The 18,490-nt window shown below is 41.2% G+C and overlaps 1 protein-coding gene across 1 annotated transcript in view; it reads left to right on the top strand.

Annotated features, from left to right (window-relative positions):
* The first annotated feature begins 3,265 nt into the window (after positions 1-3,265).
* sh3kbp1 (SH3-domain kinase binding protein 1) overlaps positions 3,266-18,490 on the top strand; it is a 37,441-nt gene continuing 22,216 nt past the window's right edge. Inside the window, exons 1-2 of the mRNA XM_083995120.1 lie at positions 3,266-3,401; positions 12,509-12,666. Of these exons, the coding sequence (XP_083851246.1) occupies positions 3,398-3,401; positions 12,509-12,666 (162 nt within the window). The 5' untranslated portion in view covers positions 3,266-3,397. The remainder of the gene's footprint in view (positions 3,402-12,508; positions 12,667-18,490) is intronic.

Genomic DNA, 18,490 nt, shown 5'->3' with positions numbered 1-18,490 from the left:
CAATTATTTTTAGTCAAGGGAAGTCAGGTGTAGGGTCCAAACCAAATATAATTAACCATGGAGGGGAAGTAAAACAATCAGGTGAAAGCCACCCTCCCCACTGCAATCATTTTTGGACAGTTCTTGAAATGAACATATTGATTTGAATGCAGCGTTACAGATTCTAGCATGCAACAAATGTGAAAGGTGAGATAAAGGTGCTAGATAGCATCTGCACCACTGAGAATCCTCACTATGTGTTTGTGGTGTCTCACCCCACATGTACTGTACAGTAGGTGGCGAAGCACGTCCTGTAATAGCAACACTGTCCCAGATGGTGTCACCTTAGTGCTTTGTGTTCAAATTACTTCCTATCTCAGGAGAGAATTAACCTTCATCTCTGGATGAGAAAACACTTTGTCTCTCTTAAAGCCAACTGAACAGGCAGCAGCACAGATGGTATCTGGTTTGTGAGAAAAGATGTGTGATCAGTCACCATAATATCACATTTTCTCCACTTTAGGCCCCCAGCTTAAACTGAGGGTGAGTTCATGTGCCTGAGCATAGGCTACCATGTAAAAAAGGAAGCCGAACAAAAACATGTCTACAATCTTCAGTGACATTTTGAGTTAAGATTAATTTGTCAAATTCAGGCTTTGAGTTAATCCAAGTCATAATTTGCATTCCTAATTAGTCACTCAAGGTTAAAGTATCCAAAATCTGTAAGCGCTCTCTTCATGTGTTGTTTGCAGTCATGACAAGCTTTTATTGTACCACTGTCACAAGAAACTCAGGCACATATGAACCCCAAGACTCAAATATATCTAGCCATAAAGGTGCAGAGGTGGAGATCCACTGTATCTAATCTAATACTGTCACTGGATCTCAATGGTGCACCAAAATACAGCATTTAATGTAAAAAATAAAAAAATAAAAAATAAAACATTAAAAAAGTAACTCTGCATAATGTGCTGTTTGATTTATGATAATGTAGCTTATAAACCTAACACACTTCATTGAGCTACTCTAAAAATATAACTTTTGATGAAGCAAAAATAAATGAAATGAAATGTAGTACAATTATTATACAGCCAAATAAAATTAGAAGTAAAGATTATTTCTGATGATTATTATGTATCATTCTTTGCTTTGACTGAGGCACATGTGTCAACCTCATCATGGGAACCTAAGTAGTAACAGCTGACAATCTTATATGACATTAAACGAAAATAAACATGCATTTGTTTTTTTTTCATTGGGTAGATTGTCTAATGCTGACCACAAAATGACGTGAGTTCAAGGTTGAGGAAGTATCATTTCTCACATCAGTACCTGAGAAACATTTATAGACACTGTGGTCATGTGAATGTCGTTTTTGCAGTGCACTTCATCATTATCAGATATCTTCTTTGTTTTCTGTGCAGCGGCTTGTTCTGCCACTGCACTCCACCCAAGTGACAAATGATTGTGAGAACAGATCTAAATTCCTCATCCCTTTCTCTGCCCTGTCGCTGCATCATTTCATCGCCCTCTTTCTGCTGCTGCCAGCACATTCTCGGCTGCATGTGGTTTGATCCAGAGGGGACAACAACACTGGAGGGCTTAGCATGGGGTGTGTGTGTGTGTGTGTGTGTGTGTGTGTGTGTGTGTGTGTGTGTGTGTGTGTGTGTGTGTGTGTGTGTGTGTGTGTGTGTGTGTATGACAGAGAGAGGGAGAGAAAGTATGTGTGCCTCTCCCTTGAGTTTTTTTTTCTTTTATTAGATCATACATCATCTTAAGAAATCCATGATCCAGTCAATAAGTGAAATTACAGTGGGTATTCAGTAAAACAAATCAATTAGTCAATTTGACATCATATCAATTGTAGCTACTGTAATTCTTTCACAGTAATGTTGGGGTATGTATGCGGTTATCAGAGTTGGTTATCGCGCGATTTGGGCGACACAGGTGCGAGGGTTGCAGCTCAGGCGCATGCTGCCTTCACAGACTGTTGGAAATCTTGAACTTTTTGACGAGTCGAACATGAACGACCCTGAAAAAGTGACAATGTGATAGTTGTGTTTACAAATGAGACCAGTCAGAGCATTAATTCTCTTGAGTCTTGAGCAATGAATCCACACAACCCAGATATAAATTATTTATATAGCCTAATTAAATCATAATCAAATTAAAACAGCATCAGCTAGGGTTTATATGGCTTCCTTTCACCACCAAGTCAGCCCTCTACAATCTTACCAAGTCTGCATCTTGTTGAAAATTTTGCATAGGTCTATATCATTGTCCAGTAGGCAACCTCATTGATCTTTCAAGACCTAAACCTATACTCGTTGATGGGGTGGAAAGTAGGCTATATACAGGTTCTTAGCAGTAGGCCTAGACTAACAAGCACTCTATTATGAGTTAAAGTAATGCATTCAAAATGTAATAAAGTAAAAAGCTTAGGAAGTAAGTATTAATATGTAAGAAATATTTCAGTGAAGGACAACTTCTAGATGGATTTCATTTTGCCAAATGTATGGGATATGTTTGACCATGGCTCTATCATTTCTCATAACACAAGTAGTGGGAGTGAGACAAAAATGGGTATTGGACATATAAATACCATCACATTGTGTCTTAATGTCTTTTAGAAAGTAGTATGAAAAGTAAGTTGTAAGGTGTGGCAGTGGTGTAAGTCTATAAATGCAAGGTAATGTGTTTGTAAAGTTGAAGGGGAACCTAATTTCATTTCAAGAGGAACCTAATTTCATTTTCATTTCATAAAACTTAAAGTAGCCTACAAGTGATAAATATCTTTTAAATAATTAAACCTAAACTACAAAAAAATAAAAATAAAATGATAATAAATATGCTAATTATCCCTAAATAAAATGACTATGATATGGGCGGGTTATTTATTTGGAGAAATAAAATAATAAAAAACAGCTTAAGCAGTAACCCTGGGTAAAGCCTAAACCCTGCTGTGGTCCCATAATACAGAGTAATTGTGTCAGCACCATCTGTGCATCATGCATGGTGCAACAAATTGCGTCACATCGTTCCCGTATCTGCCTCTGATGAAAATGCAAATTCGGAAAACTGGGAATTTACGCAGCGAACCTGAATGCAGCAGAGAGCGAGAGAGAGAGAGAGAGAGAGAGAGAGAGAGATTTGTTCATCAGCGCTTTTTCCGTTTTCTGGCCACTCGCTCTGCCTCCTCTGTCGTGTCACTGGAGACAAAAAAAAAAGAAAAAAGAGGAAGGAATATGGTTTCATCTGACGCTCCTCCCGTTTCAGCGCTGCTGTAGCGGATCTCTAGTAGGAGCAGGAGGCTGGGGCTCGGTCCGGTACAAACCACCCCTGTATACCTGAAGCAACCACCTTTCCCCCGGTACCACGCAGCCTGCAGGAGCACTACCAGCACAGCGAGGAGACATAAATGGGTGAGACGCGACGCTTATTCTGCTCCTTATTCTGCAGCATGTCCTAAAATAGCCTCCAGCGCCGTTGCGCATCTGGATGGGCAGGAATAAACGCCCGGTCCAGATGCGCGCTGGGCTCAGCCTCTCTCCTTCCTCCCCCTCTCCTCTGCTCTACTCTGCTCTGCTCTCCTCCCTGCCTCACCTCCCCTTCACGTCGCTTCATACACAGCCGAAGCTGTTCCGTCATCCACCGCACAGACTCGGCGTCTCGCAGTGTTTTCACGCGCTTCCGATGCTTTATTCATGATTAGAAAGCCTGGCGCGTGGGTGTGCAGCGCGGATGCCTGTGCGCGGCTGCGATTTGAGGAAAAAAGCTGCGGATCACATTGATGAGTTGCAGATGTTGACACGTTTACATTCACTCTCTGTTTCTCTCTGTTTGACTCTCCCCGGCTCTCTCTCTCTCTTTCTCTTGCTCTCCTCTCTGTGGGATGAAACAGGCCTGACGTGGGACATTTCTTCCTCTCGTGATCGCAGTCGTTTCCCACAGCACTGCGCCGTTGCACACACACAATGCATGCAAGTGAACTGACTGCAGGTTTGGCGGTTAACTAATCAGTTAGCTAAGAGTTTTATTTAGATGTAATACTTTACAGATGCCATGTAGGGCAGGAGTTGACGCTTCCGTTATTTTCATGATACTTTTTTTTGTCTGTTTGAGTTCACACTTGTCAGTGGGCTATACTGTAAAGAAACAACTGACTTGCAAATCTGTGTACAGTGAATAACAATTGTCTGTAGATCAAGTTGATTCTCCACAATATTGACCAATAATTAAGATGAAGTCCTAGTTGAATCATTCTAATGATTAATTCATTATGCAACATTTCACAGGGGCATTTCAATGTATGTCTTGGTCTGAAAACTTGGCTATTGTGTGTTTCAAAGCAGATTGTCAGTACCTATGGGATGGCAATAACTATCAACCTCAAAGTCTACACTCCAATCCAGGCCACTGTATCCAGTTCACCTACTATCCGCTGCAGTTTCAACACAACTACTTGTGCAGATTAAATTATGGATGCTCATGTGAGGCTGTTCTCCAGTAAAATGCGAGCCCAACCCATGGATCATTTGTGCAGCAGGTTATTAGTTACATTTTGTTGTCAGGCGACATCTAGTGGCTGTGGAAGCAGAGGGAGAAGTGGCGTGACAAAGTATAAAACCCCAATGTCCACATATGGCAGCCTCCTCCTGGATGGGTCAATAAAGCATAGGAATATAGGCAGGAGTGGATTCAGACATGAAACTAGCAGTTCAGTTGTTTGTGTCATCCACGAGTATGAAACAAAGTTAATGTCATTATTATAATAATCATGACAACATTATCACACAATCCCAATACCAAACTGGTATTTTAGTAACCAGGATGATAATTGGTAAACCAGAACTGTTGGGTTTTATGTAGCCTTTGGTAACCGGCAACAAGGGCTCCTTACACGTACTGCTGTTGGCGCACTACTTCAGGAGACACAACTATGGGTGGAGGGTTGAACAACGACATATTTGATTGTCTTGGTTGCAAAACTTGTTGGTCCATGTTGGACTGAGGTCATAGTTTAAGGCGATGTCGTCCAGGACTGTATTTTGCTTGGAGATGTTTCACAACCACTAATTATGATTGCAGGGTTGACACTCTATGGTAGAATAGCTATATTTAATTGCAACCGATTGTGTACCTCATAAAGTGGCCACTGTGTATCGATGCCAAGCAAGACCTTTCCAGTGTTAGTACTGTATATCAAACTGGCCCTGGAGGACTGGCCTTAAAACAGCATGTTTTAATGTGCCTTGCAATCTTTCTTTTCTTTTTATTGTTTTGTTTTTTTGCTTGTTCCTGTAAACAAAGTGGGACATTTAAGACTTGAAGACAAAATATCACTTTTATGCTGCTGTTTCTTCGGTTTCCAAGGAAAAAAACAACGTCAGAGATCTGTAACCGTGACCTTCAGTTCCCTTGTACTTTAAAGACAAAGGTTTATTTCAAAGCGTTTGCAGAAACATTCAACAGTTATACAGTGAGGAACAGCTTTGTGTCTCTGTTGCCATTTGTCTCAATAGAAAGGAACACAAATCAGCCAGAGGACCCGTTTCACTTTTCACATCTGAAATTGAAACACTCTCACTCTCTGTCTTGCTTTTGCTTTGCTTGTCGCTGTGTCCACGGCTTCCTCCACCTACACTGCGAGCCCAAAGATGAATACACAAATTCTTATCTGAGGGGTCGTCTAAAGGCATTTTGCCAAAAGACGGTGTTAGACATAGAAGTTTAACACATTATAAGGGACTATCATAAATGAGAAACCTCTTTTACATGAATTATTTGCATGATGAGCAGAGAATAGTTGAAATTCTCCTTTAATGTGGGAGAATTTGCTGAAGTCTGTGATCTGATCCACAGTTGGAGTGGGTGGCTTTGACTCCCAGTGGGCGCCGGTCCAGCATGAATGTTTTACAGACAGAAACACACAGCTGCTCTTGACATCAGCAGCAGCAGCAGCAGCAGCAGCCACACTGAAACATGCCCACAACTAAACACAGGCTTTACTGGAAACCAGTGAAATGTCAGCATGGCTTTTCAAAGTTAAGTGTCTGTGTGTGTAGTTTCGCCTTATCTAAACTGACCACAGCTGCCCAGGGGGACCCCACCAGCCTGTCTCAGTTCCTCTCTGGCTTTGAGTGTGAATACCTGACCACATTTTGTCTGTATGCATCATTTTTAGCCTAGTCTTTTCAAGTCATGTGTATCATTTTTAGCCTTGCACATGCTGTAGCCTAAATAGTCTACCACCAACAGTCAGCGTTAAATTGGTCGAGGGTTTGTGTGTCAGTCCGTTCAAGTGTTATTGTTTAACAATAAGTGACAATTCAGTCATCTCATTTCATCACACTGGAACTTGTGACTGCTTCCTTTGTTGATTAATCGTTTGGTCTCTAAAGTGTCTGTTCACACTTTGCTGAATCCCAAAATAATGCCAACAAAATAGTTTGTTTTATACAAACAAGAGACCAAATTACATTCAGATTAAAATCAAAAGACAAACTAAAGCGATGAATTCTCACAGTGAAGCTGTTACTATTCAATGTTTGACATTGTTGATTTAAAAATGACTCAAACAATGAAAAGATTAGAATAGCAGGTTAATGTCTTTCAGAACAATCCTGGCTAAGGTTAGTTTAACATAACTTGTGAATGCGGAGAGTTTAAATTTAATTTCATAAACTGAACTTTGTTGAACCTGTAAGCTAGTGGCCAGCTAGAAAAGAGGCTATTGATTGGAAAGAGCGATATCGTGCAAACATTACGCCTTTTGGCTTTTTGTTGTACAACATTCATGGCAGTTTCATGGCAATATACTTTCACTTTCCTCTTCTAGTTTGGGCCAAACTTGTTAATCCTCACTGTCAAACAGGTAGCCTATCAATTTTAGCACGAGTCGACCTCCTCCAACTTCTGAGAGATAAGGCTCTTTAGGTGTCAGATGTTGAACTTTTTTTCTTCTTTTTTTTTTAACCAATATCACTTAGGACTGAACTTATAGGGACTTTACTTAAAGCAGAAGTAAGTGGTCCGGTCGTTTTCGCTAATGCTGCGTTCCAGGCAGGCTTTTGAAATCGTAAATTACAGCTTCAAGTCACAACTTACGACTTTGTAGCGTTTCAGGCAGCCCACTCGTGTTTTTCCGACCTGTTTTACCGGTGAAAGTCACTATAACGGCCACTCGTAACTTCTGACCCGTGAACTCGTACCAGATCGAACTGGTACCACTTCACGGTCGGAAAAATACGAGTTTCCTTGAACGCACCATAACAGTCCTCGTCGCTACGTCACCACATTCACGGCGTTCCTTGGCTGCACACACAGCCCTGCATGCCGTTCTCTCTCCTCATTGGATAAAAACTGTAGGATACGATAAATGTTTTCTCTTCGGCTCAGAGCAGAGCAGAGGGACTGAGAGACCCGTGTTTCAGTCCAAACACTCTATGTAAGTGATTGCTGTCGGAAGATATAACTATTTAAGACTTATATTAACACAAATATATCACTTACTTCTGCTTTAACATACTACCAAATTCATATAACTGTAACCAAACGAGCCACAGAAGCACAACAATGAGCTCACGCATGCTAACATTGATATTAGCATACAATCGACATTAGAACATAAACTGGAACGTAAACTGGATAATGGCATCTGATCACATTTTTTTATTTTTTTTTTATTTAACCTTTATTTAACCAGGAATAATCCCATTGAGATTCAGAATCTCTTTTGCAAGGGGGTCCTGGCCAAGAAACATGCCATTATTGGTATTTAAAAAGCATTCTTGTTGTCTTAATTCTGCCTGCATTATGATAAAATCTAAACATGCAATGCAGTGATGGTGCATCCAAGGTCAAGGAATGCAATGCCACTCTACATTCTCTACTAATACACCCAGGAGAGGGTCATCTGTTGCGGGCTGAGATCCAGTCACAGTGCAAGCCAGACCACTGATTTGCACAATTCTGTGTGCACTGATGCCTTGAAAAGTTGGAAACCAACATTGTGTTGGACTCACTGTTCTGAAGATGTAAATGTTTAAAATTTGCAAATATGGTTTCATTTTCTAAACTAGGCTCTGTGAATTTCCTCCTTCTGATGAGTGCTGCGGCTTCTCAAAGTGTAATCCATAGTACATTCTTCAGGCTGATTGCTGTTTCCACTGTTTCTGCATCTTTAAGCCAGACTGAGCTCCCAGCCCATTTGGTGTTAACTTTGTGTCACTTCTAAACTGCACCCTTCTTTGCGCTCACTGATATGCATTCTGTGCAGGAGCCACAATCTGTCATCTTCTTCGCTGGTGTAGCCTATGTGTTGTTGACTGACGTGAGTGGGTGGGTGGACTGCAGTGTGCTTGTCCTCCTGTTACGCCATTCAGATGTACCGTAATGTGGCTTGCAAGAAAAGCTGCCATAGCCTATTAATTCACTGTACTTCTCTTCCCTGAAGAACCTTCCACTTCCACTCTCTCTCTCTCTCCGCTTATCTGCCACTTCCCCACTAAATACCAAATGTGAGAGCAAAAAAAAAAAGAAAAGAGAAAAAAAATGGTATGTACGCCACGTCACGGCCTTGTCTGCAGCTGATCTCTCAAGTTATCTCAAGCCAGATTCATATCCTCCTCCATCTGATTAGCGGGCCAAGTCAGACTACTGCTGCCTGCATACAGTAATCCTTATGTCTGCTGCTGGTAGTCCTCCCACTTCCCCATGATGTAAACTCTCAGCAACTCTGACACACAACTGAAACACAACTGCTTTCATAAAAGTACTGGTCTCATTATCACGGCGGCTCTTTACCTGTCAGTGAGCAAAATTGTAACTTTCTGTGCATCTTCTGCAGTACGTATGTGTGGGAGGGGGGAGATCGTTTTGGGGAGGATGCCAGTGTGTCTGAGTCATAGCTACCCCTTTATGCTGTTGTTCCCATGGTTACCCACCCCTGAAACTCCCCCTCCCCGCCCTACTCCCCTGTTAGCTGCCCACGCAGTTTAGACAAGGATCGGGGCTTGGCGGCCAATATGAATGCATGTGTGTATGTGTGTGTGTGTGTGTACTGTAGGGTTAGGGTTAAGAAAAATGACACATTCAGCACCTGGTGTTTGTGTTTGTGGTGGTGTGGACATATTTGCATCTGTTCTTTCATGTGCAGTTTTTCAAATAGTGGAAATATTGTATCAGACAAAAGCCTTTTTTTTCACTAATTTAGGTATATTAATATTTTTCAGTTTTAATTTGCAGTTAGTGATGTTTGCTGCTAAAGAATACCTCCTCCGTGTTTACCTAGTGTCTTTAAAAAAAATTCAACATGACGCACATTTACAGAGCACACTGATTCTAAAACTACCAAATCATAGTGGTGTAATGTCTGGGTTTCTCTTTATAGATGAATTTCAGTCTTTGCTGCTGTTTTAACCGGTGTCATGCTCCTCTGAATGAACCTCAACACTTCCTGCTTTACATTCAATCTCATACAGTGAATCAAAGCCAAACAGCAGGTTCCTACTCTGTCCTATCAAAGAGTTTGTCTAACAAAATGTCAAGATGGATTTTATTCTCGCTCAATTTTTTGTCCATTGCGGAAATGATTTTATCCAAGGCAACTTGTAAGTGAGGGACAACACTAAAGCTTCAGCAGCAGTAGACCTTGGTGCACTGAGCATTATGTGTAAGTCCTGTTGTCTGAATACCGTGTACCTTGGACAAGGACTTGAAGCAACAAAATACACCGTTAACCTTGAATAGTTTTATGCACATCATCTTCAACAGCTACTCAGGTTCACTGACAGTAGATGGAAAGATAAAAAAAGAAAAGAAAAGTGCAGTTAAATACGAGTGGAATTTGCAGGAAGTGTTTTTTATGTAATGACTCAAAATCATATGACCAAACACGTCATTTGTACTGGCCCTTTAGAGTGACACTTTGAAGCATCTTGTGACCTGATGCAGCTCTGTCAGCGGGATGACAAAATCTGTCCCCGCCCTGCAACATCGACTGTGAAATATCACTGTGAGAGAAAAAGCAATTGGTTTCTTGATGTAACAACAGTGTGGTAAATGTTTGGTTAATTTTAGGAACAAAAACAACCGGGTTGGGTTAAAGAAAACATGATGGCCTGGGTTCATTCTCTTGTGGCCCATGCAGACAAAACAAAAATGTTCCATACAAACACCTCAGTCAGAATAAACAGGCCCAAACTGAACCCTTTTAATAAATAAGGAAAGAACAATTTAACCTCATTACTTTATGGCTGTGGTCCTTCTGCGGTGGTCTTCTTCTTGTTTCTTGAATGTTTTCATGTTGACCTAAATGTATTTCTCAGTGGAGAGTTGGAACAAATTCTTAGATGAAAACTCTTGGCTGATAAAGATGATGATAAAGATTAATAGTTAAGGAAGGCCAGTACAAGCTGTATGCATCACTTTTGTGCATACCCCATCGATTAAAAGTGTTGATGCGTGAAAACACCAGACTGTAGTAAATCACACTCCATGTTAACAGCGGACCCGAAATGACCCAGGATGATTGTGGAGGAACACATGCATGTAGCCACAGCCCTTAACAGGAGCTGCATCATAGCAATTACAAGGGGTTATTTTTTTCTCTCTATGTTTTCTCTGCTGTCGACTGCTGGGATTGTGGATTTACAAGAGCTTCAGTCAATGTCGCTTTTACAAGACAAGAGGTTATAATGCTCCCTCTGAACAGTGCTATGTCTTTAGGGCAGATTGTAAGATACAGATGTCACCAGAAAGTGATGAGGAGGGCCAAGGCTAGCTGGTTGGCATGCTAACTTGAGTAGAAACAAGGATGTGTTGGAGATACACATTAAAGAGGAACTATATGCAAGATTGTTACCTTAACTTTGCTACATTTTTACCTTAATTAAACAGCTTTGGCTGCTAAATAAATGACTTGTTACTTGTTACAGGGAGAATGGAGGCTCCCTGCCTTCCACCCAGTGTCTCTTGGCTGAAATCCCAGTTCTCATCTCGGTGGCACCACAAAATAAATGTGCCCCGTAACCCATAATCTCTTTGTTTATGACAGATAAGACTACACATCGTAACATTATATATGATAAATAACGTTGTCCACTGCTATAGATTGCTCTCTCGCCAGCTTAGTTGTAAACAAATGCACATGGCCGGGAGGAGGGTTAGCAAAACAGCGGAAAAGCGACCTGACTTGCATTGTTCCCCTTTAACGTTGGCTTTCCAGGTTTTGGTGGATGAAAGACCCATGTTTTATGCTGAACTCTAGAGTGTTTCTTCTAGACTGATGAGTTAACAGCAGCTAATGCTAACGTTGGCTCTGAAGCAGTAACAAACCTTACATAGCTCCAAGAAGGTTTTAGGAGTAATTATGATGGTTAAATGACTTACAGGGTGAATGGAGGCTCTCTGCCTTCCACCAAGCGTAATCTTGTTAAACTCTTGTTTATGACAGATAAGACTACACAATATCGTAAAGTGTATAGATCCCCTTTAACTCTCGGGTGGAAATGGAAAATGAACAGCATCCCAGATTCTGTCACTCGGTAACATCACATGATTTGCTCCTTTTCTCCAGTAATCACTTTACCCACGAGAGGGCTAACAAGCCCTCCAACCTAAACAACCAACCAGGCCGTTTGGTCAGTGTTTCCTGAAATACTGCACCTACAGCACCACACGTACAGTAATGGACCACTGCATCTGTCAAATGGCTGCAGCCACTATAGACATCACCAGAGAAAACTTAACTATGGGTCACAAATTCACTGCTGAACGAGCGACCTTTGGGTTCGACAGTCTCAGGCAGTCATATCACTTGACACACATGAGCATGTTTTGTTTTGGGGCTATCTCTGAAACTGGTGCTGTCGTTCTGCTTGGCAGGAGAGTCTAGTTTTATGAGGAAGGAAATGCATTCAGCGTGTTCATGTTGTTAGACTTCAAGGAAACACACCATGTGTTTTTATGAGAACCGCTGAATGTAAACACAACTTTAATTTGTGTACAAGAAACTCTCTTGGCACCTTTGATTGGAGAGTGAAAACAGTCTTCCTGTTTAAGAGCAAATCTCCAAGCTGCAGCATGGTGATTATATTATTATGACTATATTGTTGTACAGTTGGATGGGGAAAATTACATTATAATGAATTTGCCATTTGAGCTACCCTCCTTTGAGGATCTTTCCAGCCTTTAAATGCATGTTTGCAAGCTGGCCAGTTTTGAATCTGGCTGTTTTAATTGCCAAAATGAAACACTCAACAGAATCAGAGCTGCACTATAGAGAAATTCAACACATTTTTTTCTAGTCACAGTATTCCGGCCAGAGTAAACAGCGCTAACACCAGCTGTTCACTTCCAGTTTGAGTCAAAAAAGTAAAACTATGCATGATGATCAAAATGAAAACCACAGAGTTAATTTGGAACAAAGAGGAAACCACAGCGCTATTTGACCTTTTATCCTGTTGTGACACACTAACCCCGTCTCTCTCCTCCTCCTCTCTCTGTGTCTCCTCACCTCTGTGTGCAGTGGAGGCCGTGGTGGAGTTCGACTATGAGGCTCAGCAGGACGATGAGTTGAGCCTGACGGTGGGTGACATCATCGTGAACATACGGCGGGACGATGGAGGATGGTGGGAGGGAGAGCTGGGTGGACGAAGGGGGCTCTTCCCGGATAACTTTGTCAGGGTGAGTAATCACAGACCCCACACACAACCATCCCCCTCCCCAGCCCCCACCCCATTCTCTCTCAGCATTCTCACTCTCTCACACGCTTCATAAACCCACAGGAGGTTCTGCACAGCAGCAAAGTAAACATTCAGCTAACAGCCTGTCACTGCGGCACTGGCTCGCTTTTTGGGTCTCGGTGTGTTTTCTTGCTCTATTTTAGTTTTAGTATTGTTTTATAAGGTGAGACAGAGTTTAAGGATCAAATCAAATCAGACTAAGAAATTAGATTGTATTGTGGTTGAATTTTGAGTTCAGTGTTTGATATTAGATTAAGGTGAGGATGAGGTTATTGCGAGGGCAGAGAGAAACCCGCCGATTAAAGCTGCAGGTGATTAAGTCAGTGGTGCCCCAATTTTATTCTGTCATCTCCCCATTGACACCAAATGAAACATGTCATGCCATTTTCAAACTGTAACAAACCAGGGAAATGATGCTGAAGGCAAAATATGACAAATAGGTGATGAATTAGTCAAAAAACCAACATAAAATGCCTCAGTAAGGTGTTTCAAGGACGATGTGGTGACGGAAGCAAAGTGTTAAATTTATGAACTGCACCAGAATTGTTAGGAAGGTGATTGGTGGGTGTACACGGCTCTGTCACAATGGACCAGTGTCCACACTGAGACTCCAGGCTGTGGTAGGAAAAACACTTGAAAAACACTCAAACTAACACTTGTTAGTGTTAGTTTGACTTATTGGGGTAGTCATGTAGTCAGCATATTAGGTGTGACCAAGAGCAAAACTACATCTAGCTCTTCCTTATTCACTCAACTAACTTTTGGTTGCAGTGTAACACAGTGGTACACTGTAAGGGCACTAGTGCGTGGGAATACAGTAGTAGCGGTTGAGAATAAATGCAGTACCAAAGAAAAATACTGCTGTGACAAGAAGATAAACCACACAACATTTTCTATATGACACACACTTTTAACCAGATATTGAACAGTTTCCGTGGGCGTGGGCGCCTTTAAAGGTCTTAAATGGTTTTTTAATGCTCTGGCTCCATGCAGAGCAGCACATCGCTCTGTTGATATATTGTGTCCCCTGCTGCTTCTGGTGCTGGATAAGACTGGTTAGACCCCAAGTCTAACACAATCTATGTTTTCAAGATCGGGGAAAGATTGTGGTTTTTTCATCAACACAATCAATTCTCAACCAGATCACTATCTGCTCCCCACGGCCATGTGTTCTGAGTAAACAGGACCATAAATGTGTTGCGTGGGAGCATTGTGCAGATAATGTTCAATATCAGCTTATTTGCAACTTGCGAAATACTGTATGTAAGTGAACAGCCTTTACATGCTGTTATGTATCAGTTGCGTTGTTCACATACTATTCAATGGTACCACATGCAACATGTTTTAAGTAGACTGATGGATTATGTGTTATGGAGCATTCACATTAGCGCGCACCAAAAGTTCAAATAGGTTGAACTTCGACCCGGGCTGCTTTGACCCCTTCGTGGGGGCGGCCAGATGTTATCAACCACTGCTTGATGTGAAAGCTGGAGGGAAGACTAATGAGTTGTAGCTGTGTTTCTGAATCCCCACACATTTACAATACGCCAAACAGACCCCAGATCAGACCAGACAAGAATGTGAAGGGTACAGCTACACTGTTTTAGTCTGCCAAAATCAATGCAACATGATCTGTGATGCAACCAGAGAAGGCAACTAGAATAAAAGCCAATCATTTCTCAGACATAACACTGATTTGAAAGGATTTTACTGACTACTTTAAATGTAATTAAGAGCAGCTCGCGCAACCCAACCCTCGGAGTAACGTAAATCGTTTAGGTTCGTTTCAGGGCGGAGCAGAGTCAGTCGACGCCTTTGATATATACAGCAACAATATAATGTGTCTGCTTTGATGAGAAGAGGGAAGTATCCTGTTCACTGTTCCATCAGGGGAAGTAGAAAAGTGTTACAAGCCAAGGGCGGCTGAGTGCTAAACAAAAGAAGTCCATCTGTTGTCAGGTGGTTTATTTGTGCTGACTGAATGTCACAGCTCTCATTCACTGTCAGAGAGCCGAACAATGGGCCCATGAAGGCTGTGTGTGTGTGTGTATGTGTCTGTGTGAATTTGTGTGTGAGAAAGAAACAGAGGGAGACTGTGAGTAATGCAGTAATACCAAACTGGTATGTCACAAGACTGCAGTTATGGGAATCAGTGACATCAAGCTTTGCAGTGCTGATTAATGTGTGTGTGTGTGTGTGTGTCTGTGTGCATGCATTTGTGGGAAGTGAGAGGTGAGGACAGACAAGATAAAAAAGGCGACAGGAAGTGATGGTATGTGAGCAGCTCCCCCTCAGCGGTGCCTGGCTGTTTTAGTGGAGGTCAATGAATTAACATTCTCTAAAAGAAAAGATGCATTTTGGTCGGTCCTGGCTGGGGGGGAAGTCGGGTGAACACACTGCTGATTCTGATGGTGAATTTGGTTGGGTAATTTATCAAAAGCAATCATCCAACCAATTAGCTAATCTAAAAAAAAAACACAGTTGCAAGGGAAATGTTCAGTTTCGTGTGAATAACCACACAGACAAAGTGTTAAACCCACCAACTTAGAAGTATTGGCAGTGTCAGGGCTGTAGCTAATTATTCTTATAATCATTTATCCTGCTGAGTACTTAAATTAATTCAAAACGTTATAAAAAATAATAGAAAAATCCCTTTACAATCTCCTAAATCTCACATTTACATCAAGTGAAGTTGCTTTGCTGCAGTGCAAAACCAAAAGATAGCCAGTTTGCAATGAAAGACTGCTCAATAAACAACAAATCCTCACATGTCCGACCAGTGTTTCTACTTAGAAAGTGACTTAAATGATTAATACATTCTAAAAATACTCATATATAAGCCGTTTAAGATGACTCTGTGACTGCACTTCCGAGAAAAAAAGTCGAGATGTGAGCGAGTTCCTCCTGAATGTCCCTACAGAGCCATATTGTGAGCCGAGGTGGAGGACATCCTGTTTGTGGGGACTGCTGCTCGTAGTCATCTGACCTCTGTGAATTAGACAAACAGGTATTGCAAATCAGCTTCACATGCTCTGATATGACATTAAATGCTCCGCGAGTCAAGGTCAGCATTCTTTCTTCACGGTTCAAAGGAGCAACTAGATTTGCCGCTAGTCCCTGTCTGAGAAGCGAAGTCGTTGCATTTTCTCTGAAAAGCTGCTTGAATTAGCAAATGTATTCTTTATTTGAGCTTAGTCATAAAACAACTTCCCTTTACATTTAAGATAAGGCTGCAACTTACAGTTATTTTCATGGTGATAACAGTCAGTGTTTAGTCTGTAAAATGTTAGAAAATACTGCAAAAATGTCCAAAACACAAGGATACTTTCACATCTGAGAACATGAAACCAGCAATTCTTTTCAAAACGATAAAAAAATCCAAATAAAAAACAGTGGTAATGCCCTATCAGCTTCCCTAAGTGGTTTCTTACTATATTAGTGACCGTGAAAAATGTTGTGCAATAAGGACTGTGCTTATGAGAAGAAGGGAATTATATCTTTGCACCACTGTGCTTCCGTATTTCACAATTTTTTGTGTGTTTTTTTTATAAGCATAAGGTCACTCTATTTCCCTCTTCTTGTTTTCTCTCTATGCCATTGAGTTGCATTTCTTTTTTATTCTTTTTTTACAATGCCATCAGGACTAATATGTCCTACACAGGAGACGTGAGCTGCTGCATTGCAGTGTGTTTTGCATTGTCTGTGATGAGGGAAGAGAGAGAAAAAAGAAAAAAAGAGGTCAGAGGTCTGGCGAGAGGGGCCGAGCAGAGCGATGTTTAGCATTAAAGCAGTGCAGTGTAAACTACAGCACTCGCTGTCGGGCTTGTACACAGCGCGCAGACAAACACGCTGTGCTGTGTACATAATGCAGGTGTTTCCTGTTCAGATATGATGAATCACGTTGTCTTCCTCCCCTCATTTCAGCTGGGTTTCCTTTAACTCTGCGTTACCTCCATATCCCCACAGGAGGAATTGCAGCATGAATGCAATCCAAGTAGTAACAAAGGCCTCCAAGAACCGAGCAGTTGTCTTTTTTTCCCCCCTCTGTAAAACCACACAACCATCCGTCTCTGGCTCCAAAATCATGTATATTAGTCTTGTAAACATGCAGACTGAGTACGTATTTTATATTTCCATGTCTTCAGAATTAATGTGGTGTCTTTTTACATGAAACAAAAAGGCAAACAGCTAGTAAACACCGCCTCTACTCATGTGAAAGAGGAAGCTCGAGGCTAGCGAATACTTCTGTGGGTTTTTGTGTAGGTTGGTCTGTGCAGTGTGGAGTCTCCGAGCTCAAAGTGTTGTGTTGTTCTTTTTGTCTGTGTGTGAGTTTCTGAATGAATCTAAGTGTGTCTATATCTTGTTTGTGCAGTATATAGAGTGCAGAACAGTGTATAGAGTCAGAGCTTCTGCACTCTGCACTGCCGAATCAATGACTGCTTTCCTGCTTTTACATTAGTGCCGCATTAGCCTACTTAACACACTGCAAACAGCAAAGGTCGAGAAAAGGTGACTTCAGTGGACAGAAGTAATAAAACTTTATTGCAGATAGATAAATAGATAGATAGATGGATAGATGGATAGATTATAGTCATTTTGTGTCTCCTTAAGTTTGCATCTCTTAGTGGTCATTTTGCGCCTCTTTGTGGACATTTTGCATCATTTTGTGTGTCTTTGTTAATTCCTAGAACGTTATTTTCAGGAACTAAAAGGTTCCTGTGGCCCATTGTTGTCTGCGTTTCCACCGGGGCCTAAAGTCCCGGGGAGATTATGCAAATCATTACTCAAGTAAACATAGCCTATAGTCTTAAATTCACACGTACAAGAAGAAAGATTTCGCCTCAAATACATATTAATTTGATTATGCATGCTGAAAAACAAGGATCTAGAAGCAGTGTAGGGGAAATTACTCTGGAAAAGTATTGATTACTCCTTTTAAAAGTAGTACTGTTCTGATTACTTTATTTCAGTTACATTAATAGATACATTATTTGTTACTCCTTTCTCTCAACAAAACAAAAAGACAGAACAACCTCTAGCAGGATGCGGAGCGGGGTGACGCTATGTAGGCAAGGACGAGTGCTCAAGCGTTTGATGTGCAGTGACTGGAATAACGGCATTATAAAACAATGGCGTTACTAATGGCGCTACTTTTTTCAGTAACAAGTAATCTAAAAAGTTACTGTTTCCCCCGTTATAACGCTGTTACCGTTATGGACAATAAAATGTGCCATTACTCGCCGTTACTTGACTCAAGAAGTTCCGTCACAAATTAATACACCTGTTAAAGTGTACGGTATATACACATTTTTTTGGGTCCATCAACAAGCCATCTGGAACTCACCAACTCACTCAGTACGAATACGGAGTTGAAACAGAAAAGACGTCAGTGACATGCTCTGCAACTGTGCAGAGGAATACTGAATACTTTATTAAAAAAAATAACATAATGGTTACTTTTTCTGGTAATTAGTTATTTTTAAAAATGTAGTATTTCAGTTACTAACTGGGAAAGTAACAAGTAACTATAACTATTTTTTTAAAGTAACATGCCCAATACTGTTGATGTGTCATTGACTTGTAACAGGGAGAATGGCTCCTGCCATTGACACAATGTGCCTGACCAGCCATGTAACTTCATGTGCCACTTAATGACAACACATTAAGACCTCTGGCCCAGTTATAAGAAGCTCGCCTGGTCTCAGTATATTAGTCATAGCAGAGGTAGCAAAGCGTTCAAAGAGGATGTTGTGGCAGGAAGAGAA

The sequence above is a fragment of the Trachurus trachurus genome (assembly GCF_905171665.1).
Source record: "Trachurus trachurus genome assembly, chromosome: 20".
NCBI classification, from domain to species: domain Eukaryota; kingdom Metazoa; phylum Chordata; class Actinopteri; order Carangiformes; family Carangidae; genus Trachurus; species Trachurus trachurus.
This window is presented reverse-complemented; position numbering and strand designations above follow the sequence as displayed.